The sequence below is a fragment of the Gambusia affinis genome, linkage group LG18 (genome assembly GCF_019740435.1).
Source record: "Gambusia affinis linkage group LG18, SWU_Gaff_1.0, whole genome shotgun sequence".
Lineage (NCBI taxonomy): Eukaryota > Metazoa > Chordata > Actinopteri > Cyprinodontiformes > Poeciliidae > Gambusia > Gambusia affinis.
The window spans coordinates 21171589-21197535 of record NC_057885.1 but is presented as its reverse complement, the minus strand read 5'-3'; the positions used below and the strand labels follow the sequence as shown (position 1 = coordinate 21197535).

The 25947-nt window shown below is 37.5% G+C and overlaps 1 protein-coding gene across 1 annotated transcript; it reads right to left on the bottom strand.

The window, feature by feature from the left end:
- Positions 1-115: 115 nt before the first annotated feature.
- LOC122820701 lies at positions 116-21568 on the bottom strand. The gene is made up of 8 exons (XM_044098271.1): positions 21458-21568; positions 21212-21369; positions 20910-21047; positions 20234-20375; positions 1065-1242; positions 632-773; positions 235-393; positions 116-125 (listed from the first exon to the last, which is right to left on the bottom strand). Exons 1-8 carry the CDS (start codon positions 21566-21568, stop codon positions 116-118), a joined length of 1038 nt encoding a protein of 345 aa, XP_043954206.1.
- Between the last annotated feature and the right edge of the window lie 4379 nt (positions 21569-25947).

Sequence of the window (25947 nt, the reverse complement as noted above, 5' to 3'; positions counted from 1 at the left end):
GTTTTTAGTGTTGTGTGAGTAGACTTTAAAGTCTCTGGTTAAATTTTACTTTTCTCATAATTGCACCCACATTAGTGGGGAAAGTTCATTTGTGGATCCCTTATGGATCACTGATTCAGCAACTTCTGTCAGTATAAAGATGGATTTTCCTAAAGTCATTTTGTATCACTGAAGGTGAACATTATTTTTATTACTTTGTACTTAAGTACATTACAGAATCTGTACCTTCTGTACCTGATCAGATCAGATACTGACGTTGCCTGGACAGCAAAACAGATGGGATGGCTTTCTTCATTATCAATATCAGACGGCGTCCATCTCAGGGTGAAATTTCCTGATCCAGATGAATTCTTGGTCATGTTGACCGGTCCACTGAACAGGAGCTCAGTGATCCTTTAACACACAGGAAACACATCAGTCTGTTTGGTTATATGTGCAAAAGGCCCTGAAAACATTTTGATTCTTTATCAAAATGATCTGACAGCTAAAAATAATTAATGTCCAGGTTTTATGTGTTTTGTACCAGTTTGGAGTCATTGTGTTATTTTAACACAATAAAGATCAAATTTCAGATTTTCACCTTGAATTATTATTTACCTCTGATTAGAAACAATATTTATTTTCTACTCACACAGACTGAGTCGCCTCTGCTCTGATGTTGATTTCTATCATCTCATTGATGTCTATGAAGAACTGAGCTCCATGTTCAGGAGTTGGAGGCAGAAACCTGGGCAGATATTCACCTGCTGTGCAGGACGGAGCTGCAGGATCCACTGGAGCAACGCAGGAATAAAATAATACAGATTAACTAATGAAACACTCGTCTACTAAACACACAACTCTGCTGTCAGTTTAAAGATTAATTCAGTAAAGTTACACAGTCCATCTAAGCTGTTAAAATGATATAAAAAATTCTTGTTGTCTTACATTTTTGTATTAAGAAATGTAAAAGTAATTAATTATTATTGATCAGCTTTCAACAGATAATTATTGAATATTAAATTTATTCACACCAGTTTGGCTTTTTGGCAGTGAAGCAACATGATTGAAACATGAAATCAAACCTTTGAAAACAAACTGGACAGGGATTCTGCTCATCGAACTGCTGGTGCTTATTGACGTTGTGTAACCATCATAACGAGTCAGAGTGATTGTCTGTCTGGGAAAATCCTCCATCATCAGCTGAACTGCATATGAACCTTCATCGCTGCTGCTGGTTGGACTGAATGAAAGAGAACAAGACTGGAAGAAAACAGAGAGAGAAATCAAAGATTTAACATCAAGTTTAATAATGTTTTATTTACTGTATTTCATTATTGGTTTTATTTGTGTTTGTTTATACTGACAATATTAATTTCTATTTAACTTAAGTTACAGATTTTTTGTTCTAAGCACATCAACTGAGAGTTCATGCTGAGAAAACAGTGCGGTTAATTTGCAATATAAAATATTTTGTGGAACCACAAATATTTTTCCAATGAGTTGGACTCTTCAAACCCCTGGGGTCAAAGGTAAATATAAATATAAAATCTGAGAATGAAAACAATTATTTTTATAGAATTTTGGCAGTGATAAACAGGTCACTGAAACATTTAAGAAAACATGTAATGATGTTAGTGTATAAAAGGCACTGACATTTCTGTATTTTATTTTGTAATATTGGTTTAGAGTTTCTCTAGGAAGTGACGTAAGCCTCAGTTTAGTGCTGCGCCACCGCTCAGGAAAGCAGTTTAATATACTTCCGGTCTTCATAGGTTTACCTTAAATCCCATTTAATTGCATTTCGGCTATATCTGTTATTATTTTCCATTGAGTTATTGCGGCATTATTAAGGGCGTGCGCTGCCAGCTGCCGCCATTGTGCTGGGATTTTATCTGGCCACATGATGGCGCCAAAGTACATCTTATGTTCAACTGAGCCAAAGGGCTGTCTGAGTTTGTGTTTTATCACAGAGGCTGCGCCTAATGATGTCACCTTTATGTGAATTGAGTTATTTGTATGTCGTGATCAAGGCAGGTGAAAAGTGTAGTTAAGAAAATCTTATTCATAAAGTATTTAAATTTTATTTCATCCTCGTTGTACTAATATTTATTTAGCCTAATGGCAATTTATTTTTATTTGTTCAAAATACTGAATTTCTTATTTTCCCATTCAAATGCTTCATCTGAGGCAGTGAGCTCTGCCTCACCTGTATTGCGAACCCCTGTTGCGCTGGCTGCTAACAGAGACATGTTGCTGTCTGGCGTCAATAAAATGGTTTAAACTAATTTAATATGTGAACTTATTTCAATAATTTAGCTTATGTATATAATGTACAGTGCTTTTGTCACCAACTGTTTGTATACGTGTTTCTGTAATCCATTATAACAGAGAACAGGTTCAGGTGAGGCAGGCAGTTCTCTTGCCTCATGGCAGATTCAAGATCCCAGACGTTTCTTGTTCACTCCTCAACTGCGGAAGTGACAGCAGCTAGCTCGTCAATAAGTCAAGTGCAGCGATAGATTATATAGAATAGTGATTTTTTGTTTTGTTTTTAAGGAAATGTGTGTTTTGAGCTACAGTTTGTATGTGTAAGGATGCAGAAGTGAAACATAACCTGTAAACATGTCAATCTATGCATCTATTTGCAAATCTGATTCTGACGTCAGTGCCTCACCAAATACTCACCCTCACTGAATTGAGTTATTTATGTCAATCTACAGGCAAGTTGGTTAAATAATCCTTATTAAATATTTTATTTGAGTCCGTATTAGTTGAATTGGTTGTAATATGTTATAATGGCAATTTATTTGTTAACACTGCTGGCAACACTGAGCATCGACAAATAAACCAGCTCACATCTGAATGAAGTTTGATCTGTGTCCTCCTTCCTGTATCTGACAACCATTGTTTGCAGTCGTGCTCAAGCAAATTGAGCAGTGCCTCACCTATATAAAAGAAATACCATAAAGTATTAAATTGTATATTCATGGTGGTTTGTGCTAAAAAATATATTTATTTTCAGTATTCACCAATTTGATTTTATTTGTTCAAAATCGCTGAATTTTCTTATTTTCCCATTCAAATGCTTGAAGCATTGACAACTGCTCATTTGGATTTCAATGGCTCTGCTCTGCTCAGAGACATGTTGCTACGTCAATAAAATGGTTTAAACAAATTTAATATGTGAACTTATTTCCAATAATTTAGCTTATGTATATAATGTACAGTACAATTTTTTGTCACCAACTGTGTTGTAATCTGTAATGGCTTATAACCAGAACAGGTTCATGAGGCAGGCAGTTCTCTTGCCTCAGCTCAAGATCCCAGCTTTCTTGTTCTCTCCTCAACCCCAGGTAAGTGACAGCAGCTAGGCTAACTTCAGGAAGCAAGTCAAGTGCAGCGATAGATTATAATAGAGATAGTGATTTTTTCCTGTCAGACTTTACATTTATTTTGTTTTTGTTTTTAAGGAAATTGTGTTTTTGTGAGCTACATTGTATGTATAATGCAGTGATAACCTGTAAATGCTGCTGTCAATCAGCATCTGTTGCAAATCTGATTCTGATGACGTAGTGCCTCACCAGCTTGACCTGGGTCACTGCCTGTTTGCTGAATGAGAACCTATCCTAAATAACAGTTAGGTTAATGTATTAACAATGAAATGCAGTGAACTAATTTCAGATTAGTTTATGAAACTATTTAAAATTACTTCGATTATTTACAAAAGTCTGAGATTCCAACAAACTACAAATTTCTGTATTTTTACGACTCCACCTCCTGGGTTTGATTTACCATTTTGTCCACCAGGGGGCAGTGTTCACACGTTTGTTTCAGTCAACCTTTTGCTAGGCTGTAGCTACATTGTAGCTCATGTAACAGAGAGAAAAGAATGTATGTACAGGTCCTTCTCAAAATATTAGCATATTGTGATAAAGTTCATTATTTTCCATAATGTAATGATAAAAATTGAACATTCATATATTTTAGATTCATTGCACACTAACTGAAATATTTCAGGTCTTTTATTGTTTTAATAATGATGATTTTGGCATACAGCTCATGAAAACCCAAATTTTCTCACTTAGCATATTTCATCAACAATAAAAGAAAAGTGTAATACAAAAGTCAACCTTCAAATAATTATGTACAATTATGCACTTAATACTTGGTGAATCCTTTGCAATAACTAATGCAGTCATGAAGCCTGTGGTCTGCTGAGGTGTTATGGAGGCCCAGGATGCTTCATAGTGGCCTTTAGCTCATCCAGCGTGTTGGGTCTTGTGTCTCTCAACTTTCTCTTCACATATCATTGTCTATGGGGTTCAGGTCAGGATTGGACCAGTTGAGCTGTGATACCATGGTCAGTAAACCATTTACCAGTGGTTTTTGCACTGTGCTTAGGTCTGCTGAAAATGTCTTCATCTCCAGAAAGCTTTTCAGCAGATGGAAGCATGACTAAAAACCTGATAGCTAGCATCCATGCCCTTGATAAAACACAGTGGACCAACACCAGCAGCTGACATGGCACCTCAGACCATCACTGACTGTGGGTACTTCATGGAATTCTGGCATTATGGCATTTCCTTCTCTTCTTCCTCCAGACATTTTGATTTCAATGACATCAAAATTTGCTTTCATGAAAAGTACTGAACCACTGACAACAGTCCAGTGCTGCTTCTCTATAGCCAGGTCAGTCTGCTGCTGTTTCTGGTTCAAAGTCATAATCTGCACCTGTAGCATTTCCTGCATGCCTGTTTTGGTGGCTCTGGGTGTTTTCAGACTCAGTCCACTGCTTTAGGTCAAGGTCTGGGACTTCTCCAATCTTCCTCAGTGGTCATTCTTCTGTTGTGCAGCGTTTTCTGTTTTCCTTACAGACTTAAAATGCCTTGATGCAGCACTCTGAACAGCCTATTGTTCAGAAATATCTTTCCTGTCATGTCTTGCTTGAGGCTGTCAATGATGGCCTTCTGGACAGCAGTCATGAATCTTACCAATGATTGGGGTTTGAGTGATGAACACTTTTAAAGGCCTCAGGAATCTTTTGCAGGTGTTTAGAGTTAATTCGTTGATTCAGATGATTAGGTTCATAGCTCGTTTAGAGACCCTTTTCATCATATGCTAATTTTGTGAGATAGGAATTTTGGGTTTTCATGAACTGTATGCCAAAATCATCGTTATTAAGACTATAAAAGACCTGAAATATTTCAGTTAGTGTGCAATGAATCTAAAATATATGGATGTTCAATTTTTATCATTGCATATGGAAAATAATGAACTTTATCACAATATGCTAATATTTTGAGAAGGACCTGTATATGTGAATTTTACCCAAAATAATAATGTTTAGAGCCACCTAGTGGTACAATGAGAAACTGCATGTAAGGGGTCCTTCAGGCGCTCTCACGGCTTCCCCACCAGAACTCTGAGGAACGCTGGTGGAGGTGAGTGAAACAGCTCTTCACTACTTTTTTTTACTTGCAGTCATTATTTTCTAGTTCAACAATTAATAAAATAGTGTAAGAACATTTAACATCTACAAATATAATTTGTAAAGTTTTCTCGTGGTTGGGCTGGATAAATATGACCTTATGAGTGTGAGCTGCACCAGTTGGTGTCGATGGCTGAACACTCAGTCACAACACTAACTGTGTTTATTTTACAGCTGTGGGGCCACTTGCAGGCAGTCAAAAGTCACATTGTGAAGTTTCATTCTGTGTCGTACCGGGTCGGTTCAAAGTATAAATTTATTAATCTTTTTTTTTATAAAAAATGTGTTTTGTGAAAGTTGTAAATGTTACCTTCTGTGGCAGTTGTCTGTTATTTTACTGTTTTGTGTTGTAGGATTTTGAGGAATGCTGGTAGCTGTGGCCACTTGCATGCAGTTAGAAATCATTATATTGGTTATACTGGTGCTATTAGATTATGAGTGAAACACACTCATAATATGTTTGTTTGCAGGGAAATAGCTTTGACTTCTTGAGGTACAATGACTAAAAAACATAATGTCTTTTTTGTTCTCTGTCTCTCTTTTACAGTAAACTTATTGGTTCACCTTTACGTAAGCTGCTTGGCAGAGTTTTTTGTGCATTTTTTTTTTTCACAGAAATATAGGATATTTACTTCCTCTCTTCTACCTGTGAACTTCACATTTTCCTTTCCTGTAACTTCACATCAACATTTATTACTCACTGATGAGAGACTGAGGACAGACGGAGGTGTGCAGGTGTAGCATTCATTGGAATTGGATCCATGTCTGCATTGAATATTGTCTCCATCAGGGTCAAAGGTCAACAAATTGATATTTCTCTGACAGTTTGAGGGAACTCTGAGTGAACCAGAAAACAAACATAATTACAAGTGAACTCTGGAGAACAAATAATCTGTTTAAATGTTTTCATTTATACAGAGGAGCTTCAGTTTATTGACTGATTTATAATAATAAGATTTATAAAATCTGGTTTTGTTTCCATGTAACTCTTTGGTCTCTGGTAAATTGATTCACAGTGTTTGAATCTTATTTTTCTTTTTTTTAAAAAGGAACAGAATAACTTCAAAATCAAAATACAGTTCATGCTCAATCAAAGACATCAAAGGTTCCAGGTATTTATTAATAAAATGATATAAAAACTGAATTACCTCACAACAGGAAGGATGCCGGTCTGTGGTGATGAGTTTGGTCTGTTAATGTCAGATCGTTTTCTCTCTTCAAAATATATCTTAGCGAGGCCAGATGAAACACCGTTTCTGTTATTTATCCAGGTTCCAGTATTCCATCTTTAATAGAAGATATTGGGAAGATTTCTGATGTTACAACATTTCTAAAACACAGAAAACTTTACAGAACAGCAGACCAGAAAACTGACAGGAGGAGTTTTATACTTCTTGGAAAAAAAGAAAATTATTAGATATATTTTTGCATAATGTTGAGATTCAGTCACCCAGAGTAGTAATTGGAGAAACTCCTACTGCCCCACTTGGTGTACTCTCCCAGACACCATTCACCGCTGCTTTCATCAATCTTCTTACTACAGCCAGAACAAACCTGTGTCTCAGCCTCCGCACATGAGCTGTAGCCAGACTTAAAGTGAAACACAGACTGTAGATTGAAAGTGAAGAGGCTTTAGATATAAGACATTTTTTTAAAAGGTAAAATAAAAGAAACTTCAGAAATCTCGACTTACTGTATAAGTGTTTTCTTGTACATCTTTAGAGTTGTGGGTAATCACAGCACCAGTATAACCAGCTTCTGTCCAGCTGACCATCATCAGCAGCAGCAGCACAGAGAGCAACATGATGAACAAATCGGTTCTGCTAAACAAAGATCGGATCATCAGGTAACCTTTATTTTGCCTGCTGTCGTAAGCTGCTTTGATTATGCAAACATCTGAAGACCGGAGATGACAACGTGATGATTTACAAATATTTAAAAGAGTTTGTAGAGAGCTGCTCTTTATTTTTGCACAACGTTTTCTCTTCATTTTATTTAGGAAGGTAAAACTTTATCATTTGGTTCATTTACGTTTAAATAGTAAGTCTTAGTTAATTTTAACATAGTTTTCTTTTGTTTCTTATTTTCAGCATTAAAGCTAACTCTCCTATTGTTGCAGCATCTCATGTCAAATGCATTTTAAATAAAAAACATTATAATATATTTAGAACCAGGATGGCCACACCTTGACAGGTCATAACACTTTATACAGTCCTTATTTACTCCAGCTGGTTACTGTTTTTTTGGACTGCATTTACATTTGATCAGACAAACATTTATTTTAAGAAGATAACATTTTCTTTGCAAACTGTGAGAAGCAATAAATCTATTTTTGATTCCCACAGGGTTAATTATTCATCTCTTGTGGACAGTTTTTGTGTCTCAGTGGCTTTTTAGTGCCACTGATATAACCTGAGCATTCCCACTGAATACAAACCCAAAGTTTACTAAATCTCTAAAACTGCCATGTAAAGTATGTGGTATATATTTCACAAAAGAAAAATGATATTTTGTCAGAAATTGATGGTTTCTTTCTTGTTATTCTCCGTTTGTGCTCTGCCGACTTTTCCCAGTTTTGCCGTGGTTCATCACATATTGAAGTCAACTGATGCGCAGTTACACCAGATGTTTGCTAATTGATGCTGGCTAGTCTGAAGGAGCTGAGTGGGGGAGGGCTGCTCCATGGGGTCTAAGCTTTGAAGCTTGGAAATTGCAGCTCTAAGGAGGAGCTGTGCCTCAAAGGCGGGGCTGGGTCCCTCCAGGCATTTTGCACAACTGAATGGTTGCCATGGAGATTAAAGGATTTAAATGTGCATGAAAGAATCAAAGCAACACTCCAGGTGTGCATTAGACAAGGAGATAACATCATAACGTGATGTAAAGCTCAAAAAGGTCAGCTTATAAAATACTTTCTCGTTGTTGATTATTTCTTTTACTTTCTATTAAAAACAATTTTTTACCTCTTTTGGTATAATTTCTTTCATCATATTATATCCTCACATGTACAAATTTGAAAGTCAATCAGGATTTTAAAATGAACCAGTTGAAAGAAATGAAAACAGGAAAATATGAGAGCTCTTCTGTTTGTTTCTCTTTAGAATCTTGCTGCAAAGATTTGGATCAAATAGCAGCAATATTTTTTATTGATGAAGTCAGAATTACCTTAGAAAGGAGATAAAAGCACTCAAACCTCATCTCTTATCTGCTTGGATTTTAATGTCTGCATGTAACAATAAATTTAAATGTGGTTTGAGGATTAATTACCTGATGTGAACAAACTTTGTGCAAACTAACTTTGTGTTTATTTAAATTATTGATGCAAATGTTGAGCATTGTGGTAGCTCTCATTGTTTGCCTTGCAAATAACTAATTAGCATACTGGTAGCCTTTAGGTTATACTGAGTTACATCTTACATGTTGACAGTGTTGGGTTTAGTCCAGTTTCAGTGTCATTATCATTCTGCTAACATTGGTGGCAGTCAGCTCTAAATTGCTGCTGATTTCATTTTATTGAATAAAAAACTAACTTATTAATCCAGATATGTGAAACATGCTTGACTAATCAAGCACTAACACCTGAGAACAAACAATCTGCTCAAATGTTTTGATTTAAATTGCAAAGTTTTAGTCTTGACTGATTTGTACTTCAGTGTTTTTCTTCCAAGCATTTTTTCTGTTTTTAAACTGTTCAAGCATCGTTTCTTTGAAAAATTATTGAGAGATTCCTATACTCAATGTGGCTATTTCAATATGTATTTTTAAGTTTCACATGTTAAGAATTAAACCTAAAAGTTGTTTCTTATCTCTGACTAATTTTACATTTAAGAGCTGAATCACAAATATCTGAAAAACAATAGTTATTTAATCTGATTTTGCTCCCTGTAACTTTTTATAAAATCAATTCATGGCATTTGGACACAATTTTGGAGTCATTTATAATTATCAAACCTTTATGTTTGGACTTTAAAAGAAAAACAGACAATATAAAATCTTGGCGAGCCAGCCAGGAGATAAAATAAGCATTCAGAGACAACTTATCTAGACGTGAAAAGAAAGTGGATATGGAGGAGGTACTGGATTAGATCATCACAACACTATGGACCTTGGGGATGCCAGGTCTCATTAAGGTGTTCCACTATCTAAAGTGCAGTGAAATGGCAGGTAAAAGATTTGATGAACAAGCCCGCCGTGCCGTAATGAAGATGGAGGGAATGACGATCTGTGAAACTGAGGATGGTGAAGAACCCCAAGTGTCCCAGCAGTTTTTGAAGAACTGCAGTTAGTTTTCCATTCCCTGGAAACTCATTAAGTTGTTGAACCTGTGTGTCATATGTCAGGAAATGCTGTCATAGAAAAATGTTGATCAATGTTTTATTGATTATGTTTCAAAATCAGCTCTAATCAGGTGGGTTTTTAGTTCAGATTTAAAGGAACTCAGTGTTTCTGCTTTTTTGCAGTTTTTCTGGAGGTTTGTTCCAGATTTGTGGCTTCTCCCTGTTTGGTTCTGGTTCTGGGGATGCAGAACAGCCCAGAACCAGACACCGTTAGAAGTACAGGAAGGTTGCTATGACAACAGAAGATATTTAATGTATTGTGGTGGTAAAGTGTTCAGTGATTTATAAACTAACAGCAGTATTTTAAAGTCTATTCTCTGAGCTACAGGGAGCCAGTAGAGCTACTTTAGTACTGGGTTATGTGTTCTGTATTCCTGGTTTTAGTGAGAACACCAGCAGCAGCGTTCTGGATCTGATTGATTTTTTTAATCCAACCTGTGAAAACAATAATCAATGCGACTAAAGATAAACACATGAATGAGTTTCTCTACATCTTGTTGGGACATTAGTCCTCTAATTCTGGAAATGTTCTTCAGGTGATAGAAGGTAAATTTGGTACCGTCTTAATGTGTCTCTGATGGTTCAGGTCAGAGTACACCTTTAATAACTGCAGCATTGATTGTTCCTCTTTAGGTCCAAAGATAATAACTTCAGCTTTGTTTATGTTCAGCTAGAGAAACTTATGGCACATTCTCACATAAATAAAGCCAATTCAATAGTTTTTCATTTTACATTTTTCCTCTTTGACATTACAATAATACACAACTTCTCACCAATGTGTGGCTTTAAAGGGAGATTAAGACCAAAAGTCATTTTCAGATTACAAACAACAAACATTAATAAATCTTCAGCTGATGATGGAACAATCCCAGTAGTCTGATGGAAACAAAGACATTCAGCATTTCAAAAACACAAAAAGGAATTTTAGCTGATCTTCTCCACGTCTGATAGACAATTATAACCTATCTTTAAGAAAGTATCGAGATTTTAAAAAAATGTTCACAGAAATAGAAATTCTCTCTATTTTTGCTTAATTTCATAACTAAGTTTAGTCCGACTACCTAAAGCAACCATAAGCCCCTACATAGAAGGTACAGGAAGTAAAAACAGATAAACCCAGTCACATTTTACTGTATGGATCAGATTCATTCTCATTTTAGCCACTAGGGGGCAGCTGTTTCATTAACTTCCACTGAACCGTCGCTCAGCAGGCGGACCTTTATGTCTGGAGGCATCCCTTGAACGTTGATGCATTACAATTTATCTGAAATGTTCAACTTGTTAATTTTACATAAATTAACAAGTTGATTTATGTAACAATCAACTTATTTGTTAGTTTTTTCAGCTTGATCTCGCCATCTAGTGGATCAGAAGTCTAATATTAATCACATTACCTATTTTTATCATAGTGTGCAGATTGATCACAATTATATCTGCAACAATTTTGATCAATAGTTTTATTAATCATTTACAGGTCCAGTTTCAGTCCAATCAGTGTTATTCCTATTTTCAACATTATAGTAGACAAAACATGAACTTTATTCAGACTTACACGGACCTGAAGCAGGTGTTGAATTTGTAGGTGGGGTTGTTGCTTTAGCTGTAATTGTAGTTGGGGATTGGATCGTGGTAGTAGGTATAGGGAATTAAGCGATCTGGGTTGTTTTAATTAAGCAATTTGGCTCTTACATGCTGAATGTGACTTTGACACAGCAAATCCACTTTAAATCTTACTTAATGTCTAAATAACACAGAGCAGATATCACAGGGGATTTGACTGTAAGGTATTAAGAACAGAAAGACAAATACAGGGAAAGACAGGGAGCCAGTGAAGGACTTTAGAACTGGGTGAGGATCTCTAACTTCCTGGTTTTAGTCAGAACACCAGCAGCAGCGATCTGGATCTGATTGATCTTTTAGGCCGACCTTTGAAGACGCTGTTGCAGTAATCAATGCAACTAAAGATAAATGCATGGAAGAGTTTCTCTAGATCTTGCTGAGACGTTAATCTTCTAATCCTGGAAATGTTCAGGTCAGAGTTATCCTCATGAAATTATTCTATTTTTGTTTATTGTCATAACTAAGTTTAATCGGACAATCATTGAGATGAGATATTTCTACTGTTTCTCCAGGTCTGTAGATCCCAGACAACAATCAAAGATCAATCAATATTTTATTCAATCAATCAAAACCATAAAATCACACCAATATCACAACATAATCATTGATTATTACAAACAAAAGGAAACATTAATCTCAGCCAGTGATCTGACAGATCTTCCTTCAGGATGATTTTCTAATCCAGGTCCCTACCAACCTAATCAACCTCAGACTGGTTTCTGAGACCATACAGTGCTCTCCTTGACCCCTCGATGACCCCTTGATGACCCCACATGTCAGAGTTAAACAGAAGTTTGATTACAAACAATTAGTACACAAATGTTCATTAAAAAAAATTTAATAACATAATCAGTTTATGATCAATACAAATTTAAAAATTAAGTGGATGAAAACCCTACTAAATTAACTACAACGGATTAAACCATAAATGAAAGACTAAGTTCTGTTTAACATCACTTTAAAAAATCACTCAAACCAAACTTGTATTCCCACACTAATTAAAATATACATAAGTCCCTAGATTTATTAAACATTACAAGAAGTAAAACCAGATAAATCCAGTAATATTCCTCTGCATGGATCAGAGTCATTCTCATTGTTAGCCACTAGGGGGCAGCTTTTTACTAGCTGTTTCTTTAACCTGCACTGAACCGTCGCTCAGCAGGCGGACCTTGATGTCTGGAGGCAGCCCTCGTCTGATCAGTTCATCTTTAATCTGCAGAAGAAAACATGAGATGAATGTGAGAAACAGTCAGTGGTGAATTATAAAATATACTGAACAGAATCTGATTAACATTTAAAACAAAAACAGCTGAATTCAACTGAATCACTGCAGGTGATCATTTTGGGTTTTGATTTGACATTTAAGTGAAATGGGTTTGGATTAAATTCAGGTTGTGATGGTTTGTGTTAAAGTCCAGGACGTCACTGACCGCTTTCTCAATTTCATCTTTATTCTCTTTCAGTGACAGCGTAGTGGAGATCTTCATCTTCAGAACCGTAAGACGAGCTGGAAGAACAAGAGATCAACATGGTATAAAGAACTGCTTCCTGTTACTTTCACTCCTGTTTTCATCTTACTTACATGTTTTGGGTTGAGGACTTGTAGTTGTCAAAGGGAGAGCAACAGTAGTTGAAGTCATAGCTAAGATAACAGAAACATGAGTTCAAGACATAAAAAGTAAAAATAAATGAAAGATGAAAAACAAAGAATTGACTCATCATCTTGCATGTTTTAGGAGGAGGACTTGGAGTCGCTATGAAAGTTACTGGGATAACAGCAGCAAAAACATTATGAGTTCAGGAAATAAAAAATAAGATCAATAATCAAAAAGAAAGAAATGACTCACTGTTTGAAACCGTCACAACGATACATCGAAGCTCAGACTGGTAGATAGAACTGGAGGCACTGTGGAGATAATTTAGCATCAAAACTTTAATGTTAAAGTCTTTTTGAAATGTTCATTTAATAATGTTACAAATAACACATCATGCAAAATCTACTTTTTTAGTCCTTAAATACTTGTTTTATGAGTACTTTGAGTCTCTAGAGTGCAAAGTAATTAAATTTATTCTCTCCTGGTGATGTGTAGATATCTTTATATTTGTTTATGGTTTTATTTTTCAGTTTGTTAATTTTTCTCTGTTTCATTTTCTTGGCTATGATTTCACCACATTTGCTGTGGAACTGCTGAACAATGTCATGACTTCCAGCCAATCAGTGCTATGAATCCAACATTTTTTCCTTGCAGTCATTTTATTGTCCAAGTTCAGTTAAGCTGAAGATGCAGGTAAACAAGTCAAAATGTTTGGTTCTAGGGTTTATTAACACAGAAGCTTCTTTACATTGCTACTCATCAGAATCTCTTCAAAGTGTCTGATTGCACTTTCTTTTCTCAGTAATGTTCCCACATCAGATGAAAAAGTGTGTTTGCAGGGAGCAAAGTGATTCAGTAACATCTGCCACTGCACAGGGATTTTCAGGAAGATTTTTCTGATTCCTTCTCTACAGAAATTACAGACACAGTAAAGCAATGAGCTCCAAATAACACTAAAATGACAACAAAGTTTATTTTAGAGATGAATTTTATGTTTTGATCATGATGTCCTGGCCATTGTCTTGCTAGTAGCATTGAGCCTTTTGCTTCTGTTAGCACTGTGTGCTAACTGTTAGCTCCCTCTTTGAGGATACAACTGTACTGCATGTTTGTAATTCTTTGGCTTGTTTTTGTGCATTTAGATAACTCATGAATTATCTCGAGGCTTTGTTTACTTCATTCTCCTGCTCTGGATCAGACTCCGACTCCAACATGTATGGATGATGGATGACTGTTGACATTTTTAATAAACTTTGGAGGAAAAAAGTTTCTCTGCCAGTAGATAATGTGCTGTTGCCATCAAACAACAGAAATGGCCGAACAAGTCGTTGTCTTGTGTGACCTGAAGGGGGGCGGGGCTTGAAATGTCTCATTTACATTTGAAAATATTGCAGCAGCAAAACGAGTTTCTGTAAAACCTCATAACAGGAGTAAACAAAGGGTCTGTGAAGCTACAATGACCAGGAATTCAAAATAAAACCATATGTCCACTATAAACCTAATGTATTTTTGCATCGCCAAGAAGTTATTTTAACTATTGTTGAGGAAATATAACTATTTTGAGTGTTTAATATAGTTAATCTCACAGCCATGCGCATTTAGGTAGATTGAACATTCTTATCTGGACAAAAACTAAACAGATGTAAGCTAGGAGACAGCCAGGAGGCAAGAGATAAACATTCTCTTGGAGGAGTTTAACCAAAACACTATTCTCTTGAAAGGCTTTAAATTAGGAGGGCCATAAACCATATCTCCCCGGCTCAGAGGTCGAAGGTCGGGGGTTTCTCAGAAAAGAGGGCTGCATCTGGAGTTGGTTACAGCCTAGTACAAACGTCTAATTTTAATACATCTTTAAATACTAATCGCATGTTTTTGATTAAAGTATATTACCCAAGTTAGAAGTATTAATCTAGTAGATGATTAATGTATTTGAAAATGTATTATCAGTGACAATTTCGGAATCAAAGGAAAATTGTTTGAATTAGAAAAGGAATTCTACCTCATTTTGTTCTGTGAGAGGACAAAGATTTAAGTTTTTGGAGATGCTGAAATCAGAAAAGCAGAAAACTATGTTTGATTAAAATAACTTATAATTTTAACAAGTAGTAAACGACTTTTGATTTCTGCCGTAACTTAGGAGAAGGTCTAAGTTTTTTCCAAGATAGCTTTTGGTTGGTCAAAACAGGGGTACGCCCTATTTGCATATATTAACAAAAAAGCATTCACTTTTCATTAGAAAAGTGAATGCTCAAGAATACGAATTCAGATAGTTGGTCGATTCTGCTTTTTTCCTGACGGCTCTCTCCAAAGACGCGTCTTTGTCCTACTTTCTGTCTTTGTTCTTTTCTTTTAATTCTCTGACTCAGGTAAAGAATGTACTTCTCTGTAATCTGCAGTTTCCTTGTTAATTCATATGGTGTTTTCCTATTGGATTAAACTCTGTAACACTGTGACGTCAGCACGCCTCGTTGTTTTCCTTCCGGCTATGGAGTCATCTGCCCAGAGCCCGGGAAATAGGAAGAAAAGAGAGCCAAGCTTTTTTCCAAAATTAAGCTAATTTAGAATTTTCTTCCAACACTATTTAGTCATACCAAAAATTATTTTGCATCATTGAAGGTGCCAGTTACTTTTTACTTTTGTACATAATTACATTTCAAAACCTGTACTTTGTACTTTTACTTAATTTTACTTTGTATTTTGTTACTTTTATCAGTCACTAGTATTTGTATTTCTACTTAAGAAGAAAATATGAGAACATTTGAAACTTCTGATCAGATCAGATACTGACGTTGCCTGGACAGCAAAACAGATGGGATGGCTTTCTTCATTATCAATATCAGACGGCGTCCATCTCAGGGTGAAATTTCCTGTACCAGATGAATTCTTGACCATGTTGCCCGGTCCGCTGAACAGGAGCTCAGTGATCCTTTAACACACAGGAAACACATCAGTCTGTTTGGTTGTATGTGCAAAAGGCCCTGAAAACATTTATTTATTATGATTATTTATCAAAATGATCTGACAGCTAAAAATAATTAATGTCCAAGTTTTATGTGTTTTGTACCAGTTTGGAGTCATTGTGTTATTTTAACACAATAAAGATCGAATGTCAGATTTTCACCTTGAAATATTATTTACCTCTGATTGGAAACAATATTTATTTTCTACTCACACAGACTGAGTCGCCTCTGCTCTGATGTTGATTTCTATCATCTCATTGATGTCTATGAAGAACTGAGCTCCATGTTCAGGAGTTGGAGGCAGAAACCTGGGCAGATATTCACCTGCTGTGCAGGACGGAGCTGCAGGATCCACTGGAGCAATGCAGGAATAAAATAATACAGATTAACTAATGAAACACTCGTCTACTAAACACACAACTCTGCTGTCAGTTTAAAGATTAATTCAGTAAAGTTTCACAGTCCATCTAAGCTGTTAAAATAATATAAAACATTCTTGTTGTCTTACATTTTTGTATTAAGAAATGTAAAAATTAATTAATTAATATTGATCAATTTTTAACAGATAATTAATCATCCATCCATCCATCCATTTTCTTACACCCTTCTTCCCTAATGGGGTTGGGAGGGTTGCTGGTTCCTCTCCAGCTACGTTCCAGATGAGAGGCGGGTTCACCCTGGACAGGTCGCCAGTCTGTCGCAGGGGAACACAAAGACACACAAGACAAACAACAATTCACACACACTCACACCTAGGGAGAATTTCGAGAGACCAATTAACCTGACAGTCATGTTTTTGGACTGTGGGAGGAAGCCGGAGAACCCGGAGAGAACCCACCATGCACAGAGAGAACATGCAAACTCCATGCAGAAAGACCCCGGGCCGGGAATCGAACCCAGGACCTTCTTGCTGCAAGGCAACAGCTCTACCAACTGCGCCACTGTGCAGCCCCAATAGATAATTATTTAAAGATAAATTTATTCACACCAGTTTGGCTTTTTGGCAGTGAAGTAACATGATTGAAACATGAAATCAAACCTTTGAAAACAAACTGGACAGGGATTCTGCTCATCGAACTGCTGGTGCTTATCGACACTATAGAACCATCATAATGGGTCAGAGTGATTGTCTGTCTGGGAAAATCCTCCATCATCAGCTGAACTGCATATGAACCTTCATCACTGCTGCTGGTTGGACTGAATAAAAGAGAACAAGACTGGAAGAAAACAGAGAGAGAAATCAAAGATTTAACATCAAGTTTAATAATGTTTTATTTACCGTATTTCATTATGGGTTTTATTTGTGTTTGTTTATACTGACAATATTAATTTCTTTTTAAGTTAAGTTGCAGATTTTTGGCTCTAAGCACATCAACTGAGAGTTCATGCTGAGAAAACAGTGTGGTTAATTTGCAATATAAAATATTTTGTGGAACCACAAATATTTTTCCAATGAGTTGAACTCTTCAAACCCCTGGGGTCAAAGGTAAATATAAATATAAAATCTGAGAATGAAAACAATTATCTTTACAGAATTTTGGCAGTGACAAACAGGTCACTGAAACATTTAAGTAAACATGTAATGATGTTAGGTGAATGTATTAACAATGAAATGCAGTGAACTAATTTCTGATTAGTTTATGAAACTATTTAAAACTACTTTGATTATTTTCAAAAGTCTGAGATTCCTACAAACTACAAATTTCTGTATTTTTACGACTCCACCTCCAGGGTTTGATTTACCATTTTGTCCACCAGGGGGCAGTGTTTGTTTCAATCAACCTTTCGCTAGGATGTAGCTACGTTGTAGCTCATGTAACAGAGAAAAAAGTGTGAATGTATGTATATGTGAATTTTACCCAAAATACACTCAGCAAAAATATAAACGCAACACTTTTGTTTTTGCTCCCATTTTTCATGAGATGGACTCAGAGATCTAAAATTCATTCCAGATAAACAATATTACCATTTCTTTCAAATGTTGTCCACAAATCTGTCTAAATGTTTGATAGTGAGCACTTCTGCTTTGCTGAGATAATCCATCCCACCTCACAGGTGTGCCACATCAAGATGCTGATCTGACATCATGATTAGTGCACAGGTGTACCTTATACTGCCCACAATAAAAGGCCACTGAAATGTGCTTTTTTTTTTTTCTTTTTCTTTTTTTTTTTTTTTTTGCTTTATTGGAGTCTGGGGACTCGGAACCAGTCAGTAGCTGGTGTGACCACCATTTGCCTCATGCAGTGCAACACATCTTCTTCGCATAGAGTTTTTCAGATTGTCAATTGTGGCCTGTGGAATGTTGGTCCACTCCTCTTCAATGGCTGGATATTAGTGGGAACTGGTACACGCTTTCGTATACGCCGGTCAAGCACATCCCAAACATGGTCAATGGGTGACATGTCCGGTGAGTATGCTGGCCATGCAAGAACTGGGACATTTTCAGCTTCCAAGAATTGTGTACAGATCCTTGCAACATGGGGCCGTGCATTATCTTGCTGAAACATGAGGTGATGTTCATGGATGTATGGCACAACAATGGGCCTCAGGATCTCATCACGGTATCTCTGTGCATTCAAAATGCCATCAATAAAATGCACCTGTGTTCTTCGTCCATAACAGATGCCTGCCCATACCATAACCCCACCACCACCATGGACCACTCGATCCACAACATCTTGATGTGGCACACCTGTGAGGTGGGATGTTATTATCTCAGCAAAGCAGAAGTGCTCACTATCAAACATTTAGACAGATTTGTGGACAACATTTGAAAGAAATGGTAATATTGTTTATCTGGAATGAATTTTAGATCTTTGAGTCCATCTCATGAAAAATGGGAGCAAAAACAAAAGTGTTAAATTTCTATTTTTGTTGAGTGTAATAATAATAATAGCATCTATAATGAGATTCTGCGACAGACTGGCGACCTGTCCAGGGTGACCCCGCCTCTCGCCTGGAACGTAGCTGGAGATAAACACCAGCAACCCTCCCGACCTCATTAGGGACAAAAGGTGAATAGAAAATGGATGGATGGAGAATGAGATTTTTAAAAGACTCATATTTTTAGGGCCACCTGGTGGTGCAATGAGGAACTGCATGTAACGGGTCCTTCAGGCGCTCTCACGGCTTCCCCACCAGAACTCTGAGGAACGCTGGTGGAGATGAGTGAAGCAGCTCTTCACTACTTTTTTTTACTTAGTCATTATTTTCTAGTTCAACAATTAATAAAATACTGTAATAACATCTGATATCTATGAATATAATTTGTAAAGTTTTCTCGTGGTTGGTCTGGATAAATATGACCTTATGAGTGGAAGCAGCACCAGTTGGTGTTGGTGGCTGAACACTCAGTCACAACACTAACTTTTGAAAGATTTATGGAATAAGAATGTTTTGTTTGGTTTTTGAGGAATTGTTTTACTGTTTTAAACTATATAATCACATCTAAAGGAAATAAAGAAAAATAAAGGATTTTGAGGAATGCTGGTGGAGCTGTGGGGCCACTTGCATGCAGTTAGAAATCATTATACTGGTTATACTGGTGCCGTGAACCGGATTATGAGTGAAGGCTGCACTCATAATGTGTTTTGTCCAGGGGGGAAAGTAGCTTTGACTTCTTGGCGGTACAATGACTAAAAAACATAATTGTCTTTTTGTTCTCTGTCTCTCTTTGTGTATTTTACAAAGTAAAGTCCAAACCCCAACAAATAAAAATGTATCAATGTTTTACTTTTCTGCACGTTACGAATTTCTGTTATTTGTAAGGCAGAAATGACAAGATCTTGATGATATGAAGAAAAATAATTGTGAATGTAGGCTACTGCCATGTCTGAATGAGTGACATTAGCTGCTGCAGTTAAATAATAATTTAAAAGTCAGAAAATGTTTTATTTTATATGGTCACATAATGTGCTGCTCTGAATACTCTGGAAATCCCCCTTATCTTCTCATGTACACACACACACACACACACACACACACACACACACACACACACACACACACACACACACACACACACACACACACACACATTTATTTCTCCATCTCTGTATCTAACACTAAACTTAACCAAAACTCAACTCACACATCAGTCTTAACCTCTAACCCTTAAACATCATTTTTCTCCTTGTTCTTTTTCTCCCACCTGTGACAGTTTGACTGAAGGATATTTACTTTCTCTCTTCTATCTGTGAACTTCACATTTTCCTTTCCTGTAACTTGATATCAACATTTATTACTTACTGATGAGAGACTGAGGACAGACGGAGGTGTGCAGGTGTAGCATTCATAGTTACTGGGATTGGATCCATGTCTGCATTGAACATGGTCTCCATCAGGGTCAAAGGTCAACAAATTGATATTTCTCTGACAGTTTGAGGGAACTCTGAGTGAACCAGAAAACAAACATAATTACACATAATTACAAGTGAACTCTGGAGAACAAATAATCTGTTTAAATGTTTTCATTTATACAGAGGAGCTTCAGTTTATTGACTGATTTGTGCTTCAGTGTTTTTCTTCCATCATTTTTAGCTTCTTAAACTTTTGTTTGACTATTGTTACTTTGAGAAAATACCAAATGGATCCTATATTTAAAATGTCTAATTTAATCTGTATTTCACAGATTACATTTTTAAGGAGAAATCTTTTTTGTAAGTAATAAGTCTTATTACTTACACATATATTAAAAATCTGATTATTTCTTATTATTTGTAATATTAAGATTTATAAAATCTGTTTTGTTTCCATGTAACTCTTTGGTCTCTTTGGTTAATTGATTCACAGTGTTTGAATCTTATTTTTATTTAAAAGAAAAAGGAACAAAAAAAACTTCAGAATCAAAATACAGTTTATGCTCAATCAAAGACATCAAAGGTTTCAGATATTTATTATTAACATGATATAAAAACTGAATTACCTCATAACAGGAAGGATGCCGGTCTGTGGTGATGAGTTTGCTCTGTTAATGTCAGATCGTTTTCTCCCTTCAATAAACATCTGAGCGAGGCCAGATGAAACACCGTTTGTGTTATTTATCCAGGTTGAACTCCAACTCCTTTAATAGAAGATATTGGGAAGATTTCTGATGTTACTAAGTTTCTAAAACACAGAAAACTTTACAGAACAGCAGACCAGAAAACTGACAGGAGGAATTTTAGACTTCTTGGAAAAACAGAAAATTATTAGATATATTTTTGTATAATGTTGAGATTCAGTCACCCATAGTAGTAATTGTAGAAACTGCTACTGCCCCTCACGGTGTACTCTCCCAGACACCATTCACCGCTGCTTTCATCAATCTTCTTAGTACAGCCAGAACAAATCCATGTCTCAAGTTCTCCACATGAGCTGAAGCCAAACTTAAAGCGAAACACAACCTGTAGATTGAAAGTGAAGAGGCGTTAGAGACAAGAAAATATTTTTTCAAAAGTAAAATAAAAGAAACTTCAGAAAATCTCAACTTACTGTAAAACTGTTTTCTTGTACATCTTTAGAGGTGTGGGTAAGCACACCACCAGTATAACCAGCTTCTGTCCAGCTGACCATCATCATCACCAGCAGCACAAAGAGCAACATGATGAACGAATCGGTTCTGCTAAACAAAGATCATCAGACAGGAGACTTTATACAGTCACTCCTTATTCACTCTGTTCACTGTTGGAAACATGGAAACTCGTTTTATGGAATCTATTTACATAATGAACCAGGAAATGTCAGACACCTGATTCAGAAACATCAGAAAAACATTTCCTGGTAGGAAAAATTTTACTTTGCAAACTGAAAAATAATAAATCTACTTTTGCTTGATGTCAATGTTTCTAAATCCTGCAGCTCTATCAGGTTAATTATTTATCTCTCCTGGTCAGTTTTTGTGTCTCAGTGAATATTTAAGATGTTCACAGATCAAAGCTGATCAATACCAGTTCATCACTGGTTTCACCAGATACAAACTTTAATAGCTGCAGTTTATCTCTGCAGTTTAAACCAATAATATCTGACATTTAATCCATGTTATGGTTTTTGTTTGCTTGTTTTTAATATCAATATTTCCAGATGAATTTTAAACTGTTACTTAGTTTGATAGAAAACCTTCTGCAGTCAGTGTTTAACTATGAATATGTAAATGATCAATATTAAAGATATTTATGTATTTAATTTGCTCTTCTGTCTGCTGACTATATAACTCAGTAATTTTAGTTTTTTCCTTTTTTCTCCAGACATTTCAATGAACACAGTGTTCTACACGTCTACGAAATATGGACAGATAGAACAGCATCATGTAAAATGTTATTTTGCATAATGCTTATAAATATACGCTTCCTTGTTTTCTTATTTTTGCAGGTGTGTGGAAATCACCTAACTGATGTCCTTCTATTTCTATGTCCTCAGCTGAACTTCTCCTCTTGCCCAACATTTACTATGTTTTAGTTTAAAATGTTTTTTAGGTTTGAAGAGTTTAAATGTGTCTTTCATTCTTTGTCTCTGTAATATGAGAAAATCATTTTGTCTACCTGTTATGACTGGCTCAAGGTCATAAAAACCGGAGACCATGCAGTGGTTACTGTGTAGAAAATGAATATTTATTAAAAACTACAGTGATTGTGAATGTCAGTGGCGTAAAGGAAATGCTTGAATGTGTTGGATGTGTGTTTGGATACGTTGAGGTGCAAAAACAAAGAAACTGAAATGTGCCAGAGGAAGAGAGCTGAGGCCTGGCAGCAGGAGGCAGAGTGGAGGCTGGAGGCGACCCAGAAGGTGGAGGCGACCCAGAAGGTGGAGGCGACCCAGAAGGTGGAGGCGACCCAGAAGGTGGAGGCGACCAGGTTAAAGGTTCTGAGCTCCAGATTAGCAGATCAGCTCAACATGTAACGGAGAAGCACAAGACAGACACCAAAAACACCTGGAACCAGTTCATGAGGCCCGAAACATTACCCTTCAACCAGAGTCTGGGAGAAACTACTTACATTTAAATAAGTAACTTCTTTGAAAACATGAACTTTTAGGAGTATTTTTACTATGTTGTACTTTTTAATTTTACGTGAATAATTTTATTATGAAGTATTTCTACTATTGAGTAAAATTTCTGGATTTTCTACCCACTAAATGAAAAACAAACATGTTTTAACCAAAAAACACCAGAAGTTTATTAAAAGAACTGGATTTGGAAAAAACTATTTTTCTGATATGAAGCCTAGGCGTAAATTCAAGCTGGAAGACTCTTTTAGCCCCTCCTGCATCATCCAGCCGGAACTTCCGGCTCATCACTGTTGATTGCTCAACGCCGGTCAAAGACTCGTCACGTCCAATCACCGTCCAAGCCCCAGCTGATAAGGACAGCCATCCATGGCGTCGTGCGCTTTCCTGCAGAGCTCAAGCTGTTCAGCCACAAGCCTCAGATCTCAGTCAGCTATCTCACCAGATCTTTTCTTTGCGATGGCTCGCCCTTCCACCTCTAATGTCCGTCATAAAAGCCGTTCAGCCGCGTGCTCGGCCGCTTCTCTCCCTCAGACGCTCCCCAGAACAAAAGAAGATTCCCCGCCCCGGTCTCATTCATTCCAAGCAGCTTCTCCCGCCGCTCTCTCGCCTGACTGGGATCCACCGTTCCTCGCTCCTGCACTCCCCACTCCATGGTCTGTCTTTGGCAAGCGGTCACATAATCCCACCGTCTTCATCCGGTCGTCTTTCCCCGACTCAGGGCCTGGCTGGCTCGCCAAGGTCTCGCCGCAACGATGTCTGTCGCCCTCCCAGCTCATCGTCCATCATCTCGCCGCCGCCGATTACCACATCACCTTTCCACCAGTTCCTAGCTCTGGTCCAGCTACACAAACAGCTTCACTCACTTCCGCCTAGCCGCTGTCTGCCCGGTCATCACCTCCTCCCGTCGGATTTCCTCGCCACGCCCGCCTCGGGCTTTCGGGGTAAGACGTAGCCTCACATGTCTCATTCATGTTTGGCCTTGTTAGGGAACGTAGAACCTTTTCTTAGTCCATCCCCATTCTGAGCTAGCAGGCCCTATTAGCACGGGCCACCCAGGCTGCGTTTTAAATGCTTAAGAGCTTTTAACTAAATGAATGCATAAGTAAATGAGAAAATGGTAGCATCCCTCCCAGCAGTGACCCAAAGTGAATCGCCGACCTCTTTTCTACAGCGTCTCGCACCCAGTAGCAGCCTTCGTCACCCAGTAGCAGCCTTCGTCACCCAGTAGCAGCCTTCGTCACCCAGTAGCAGCCTTCGTCACCCAGTAGCAGCCTTCGTCACCCAGTAGCAGCCTTCGTCACCCAGTAGCAGCCTCTGCCATTCACCTTTATCAAGCCCATATATTACTCCTTAAACTTTATTGTGCCCGCACCGGACTTCCTGCTCCTTTTCTCGGCTGTCGCAAGCCAGTATGTTTGTATTCCCACCGCGGGTTTATTCATCCATGAAAAAACAGCTGATGCATACCCAGCTACGTAGTCCGGTTCACGGGTTGCCATGGTTACCGTATTCATTTCTCTGATCCAACATGTGTCGTCCCTCTCCTCTTGATTAACCCCAGGTGCATCTCGTTCCTGAATACCCCCTATGTATTTAATGCCGCCTGCGTTTCAAGTCTCCGTCAGGTCCTTGTCCTCTTCGTCACTTATTATGCATTCTTGGCCCATTTGTTCACCCCGTCGCTATCCATGTTGAGCCCCGGTTTCCACCAGTAGTGCTACCTGGGATTTAGGATTGTTTTGGATTATCATATTGTTATCCATCTTTAAACATCATTTTCACTGCTACTTCGTTACATCACGCCCACCCCATCAAATGACGAGATGGGCTTTGGAAGGTTGGTTAAGAGAGCATTTATTAAAGGTCAACACTGTCGAATTCCCAGCATCGTGTGGTTGTGAGTTTTGGATTGTCCTGACGAGTCTGCTGCCTCCTCCCTTCCCTTAAACACAACCAAGAGTTTCGTTAAGCCTGAAGGGTATTGCCTGCCCAGTGTCAGCAGCACCCCTCCACACCCCTTGAACCGGAATCTGTCTGTTTCCATCTTAGAACGGCCATTTTTGTTATTCCTATATCGATTTGATAACATAGGGGCTCCCGCACTTCACATATCTATGTCTCCATCACGTTCAGCTGTCTAATCTATTAAAATGTTGTACCTGAGCCGCCCCCAAACGCAATTGGAACGCAGACGCTTGATGGGTTACACCCGTGCAGCAGTGAAGGAGACCTGCCGCTGCGTGCAGAGTGGCGGATGAGCATAATAATCATGCCAGCAACGCAGAACTTCGCCAAGTTTTCCCCCAAAGTAACTGACTGAGTAGAGTAATGCCGTCGGATGCAGGTAACGATAGGTAAAAGATGACCAGCGAATTTACAGCACCTTAAGTCTGCTGACAAGTAACCCGTGGTTACTGAGTCACTACCTACATTCAGCTTTATAGATTCATTTTGCCCCCACGAGTAAGTCTATGCCCCGGTAACTTGCTGTATCCGGTGCTGTTAGTCGTCAACAGCGAACTGTCCCATATTCTGATATTTCAAGCTCATGTCCCTTCTAGCACTTCCAGGCTTAATCTTGGTTTTAAGGTGGATAGTGATTTTAAATTGGACAGCCAAATTAGAGCTGTGGTTAAGTCCAGCTTTTTCATATAAGGCGTTTGGCGTCAGTGAAATCTTTTCTATCCAGGCAGCATTTTGAAACAGTGATCCATGCTTTTATTCCAACTCGATTGGACTATTGTAACGCACTTTATCTGGGAGTCAGTCAGGCGCTGCTCTCACGCTCGGCTAGTACAAAATGCTGCTGCACGCTTTGTTGACAGGTACTCAAAACAAAAAAAAACAAAACAAAAAAAAAAAGGGACCATGTGAACCCCGTCCTGGCCTTACTTCACTGGCTGCCTGTATATTTTAGGATTTATTTTAAAATTCTTATGTTTATTTTATTTTATTTTTTTTTAATCATTGCATAATCT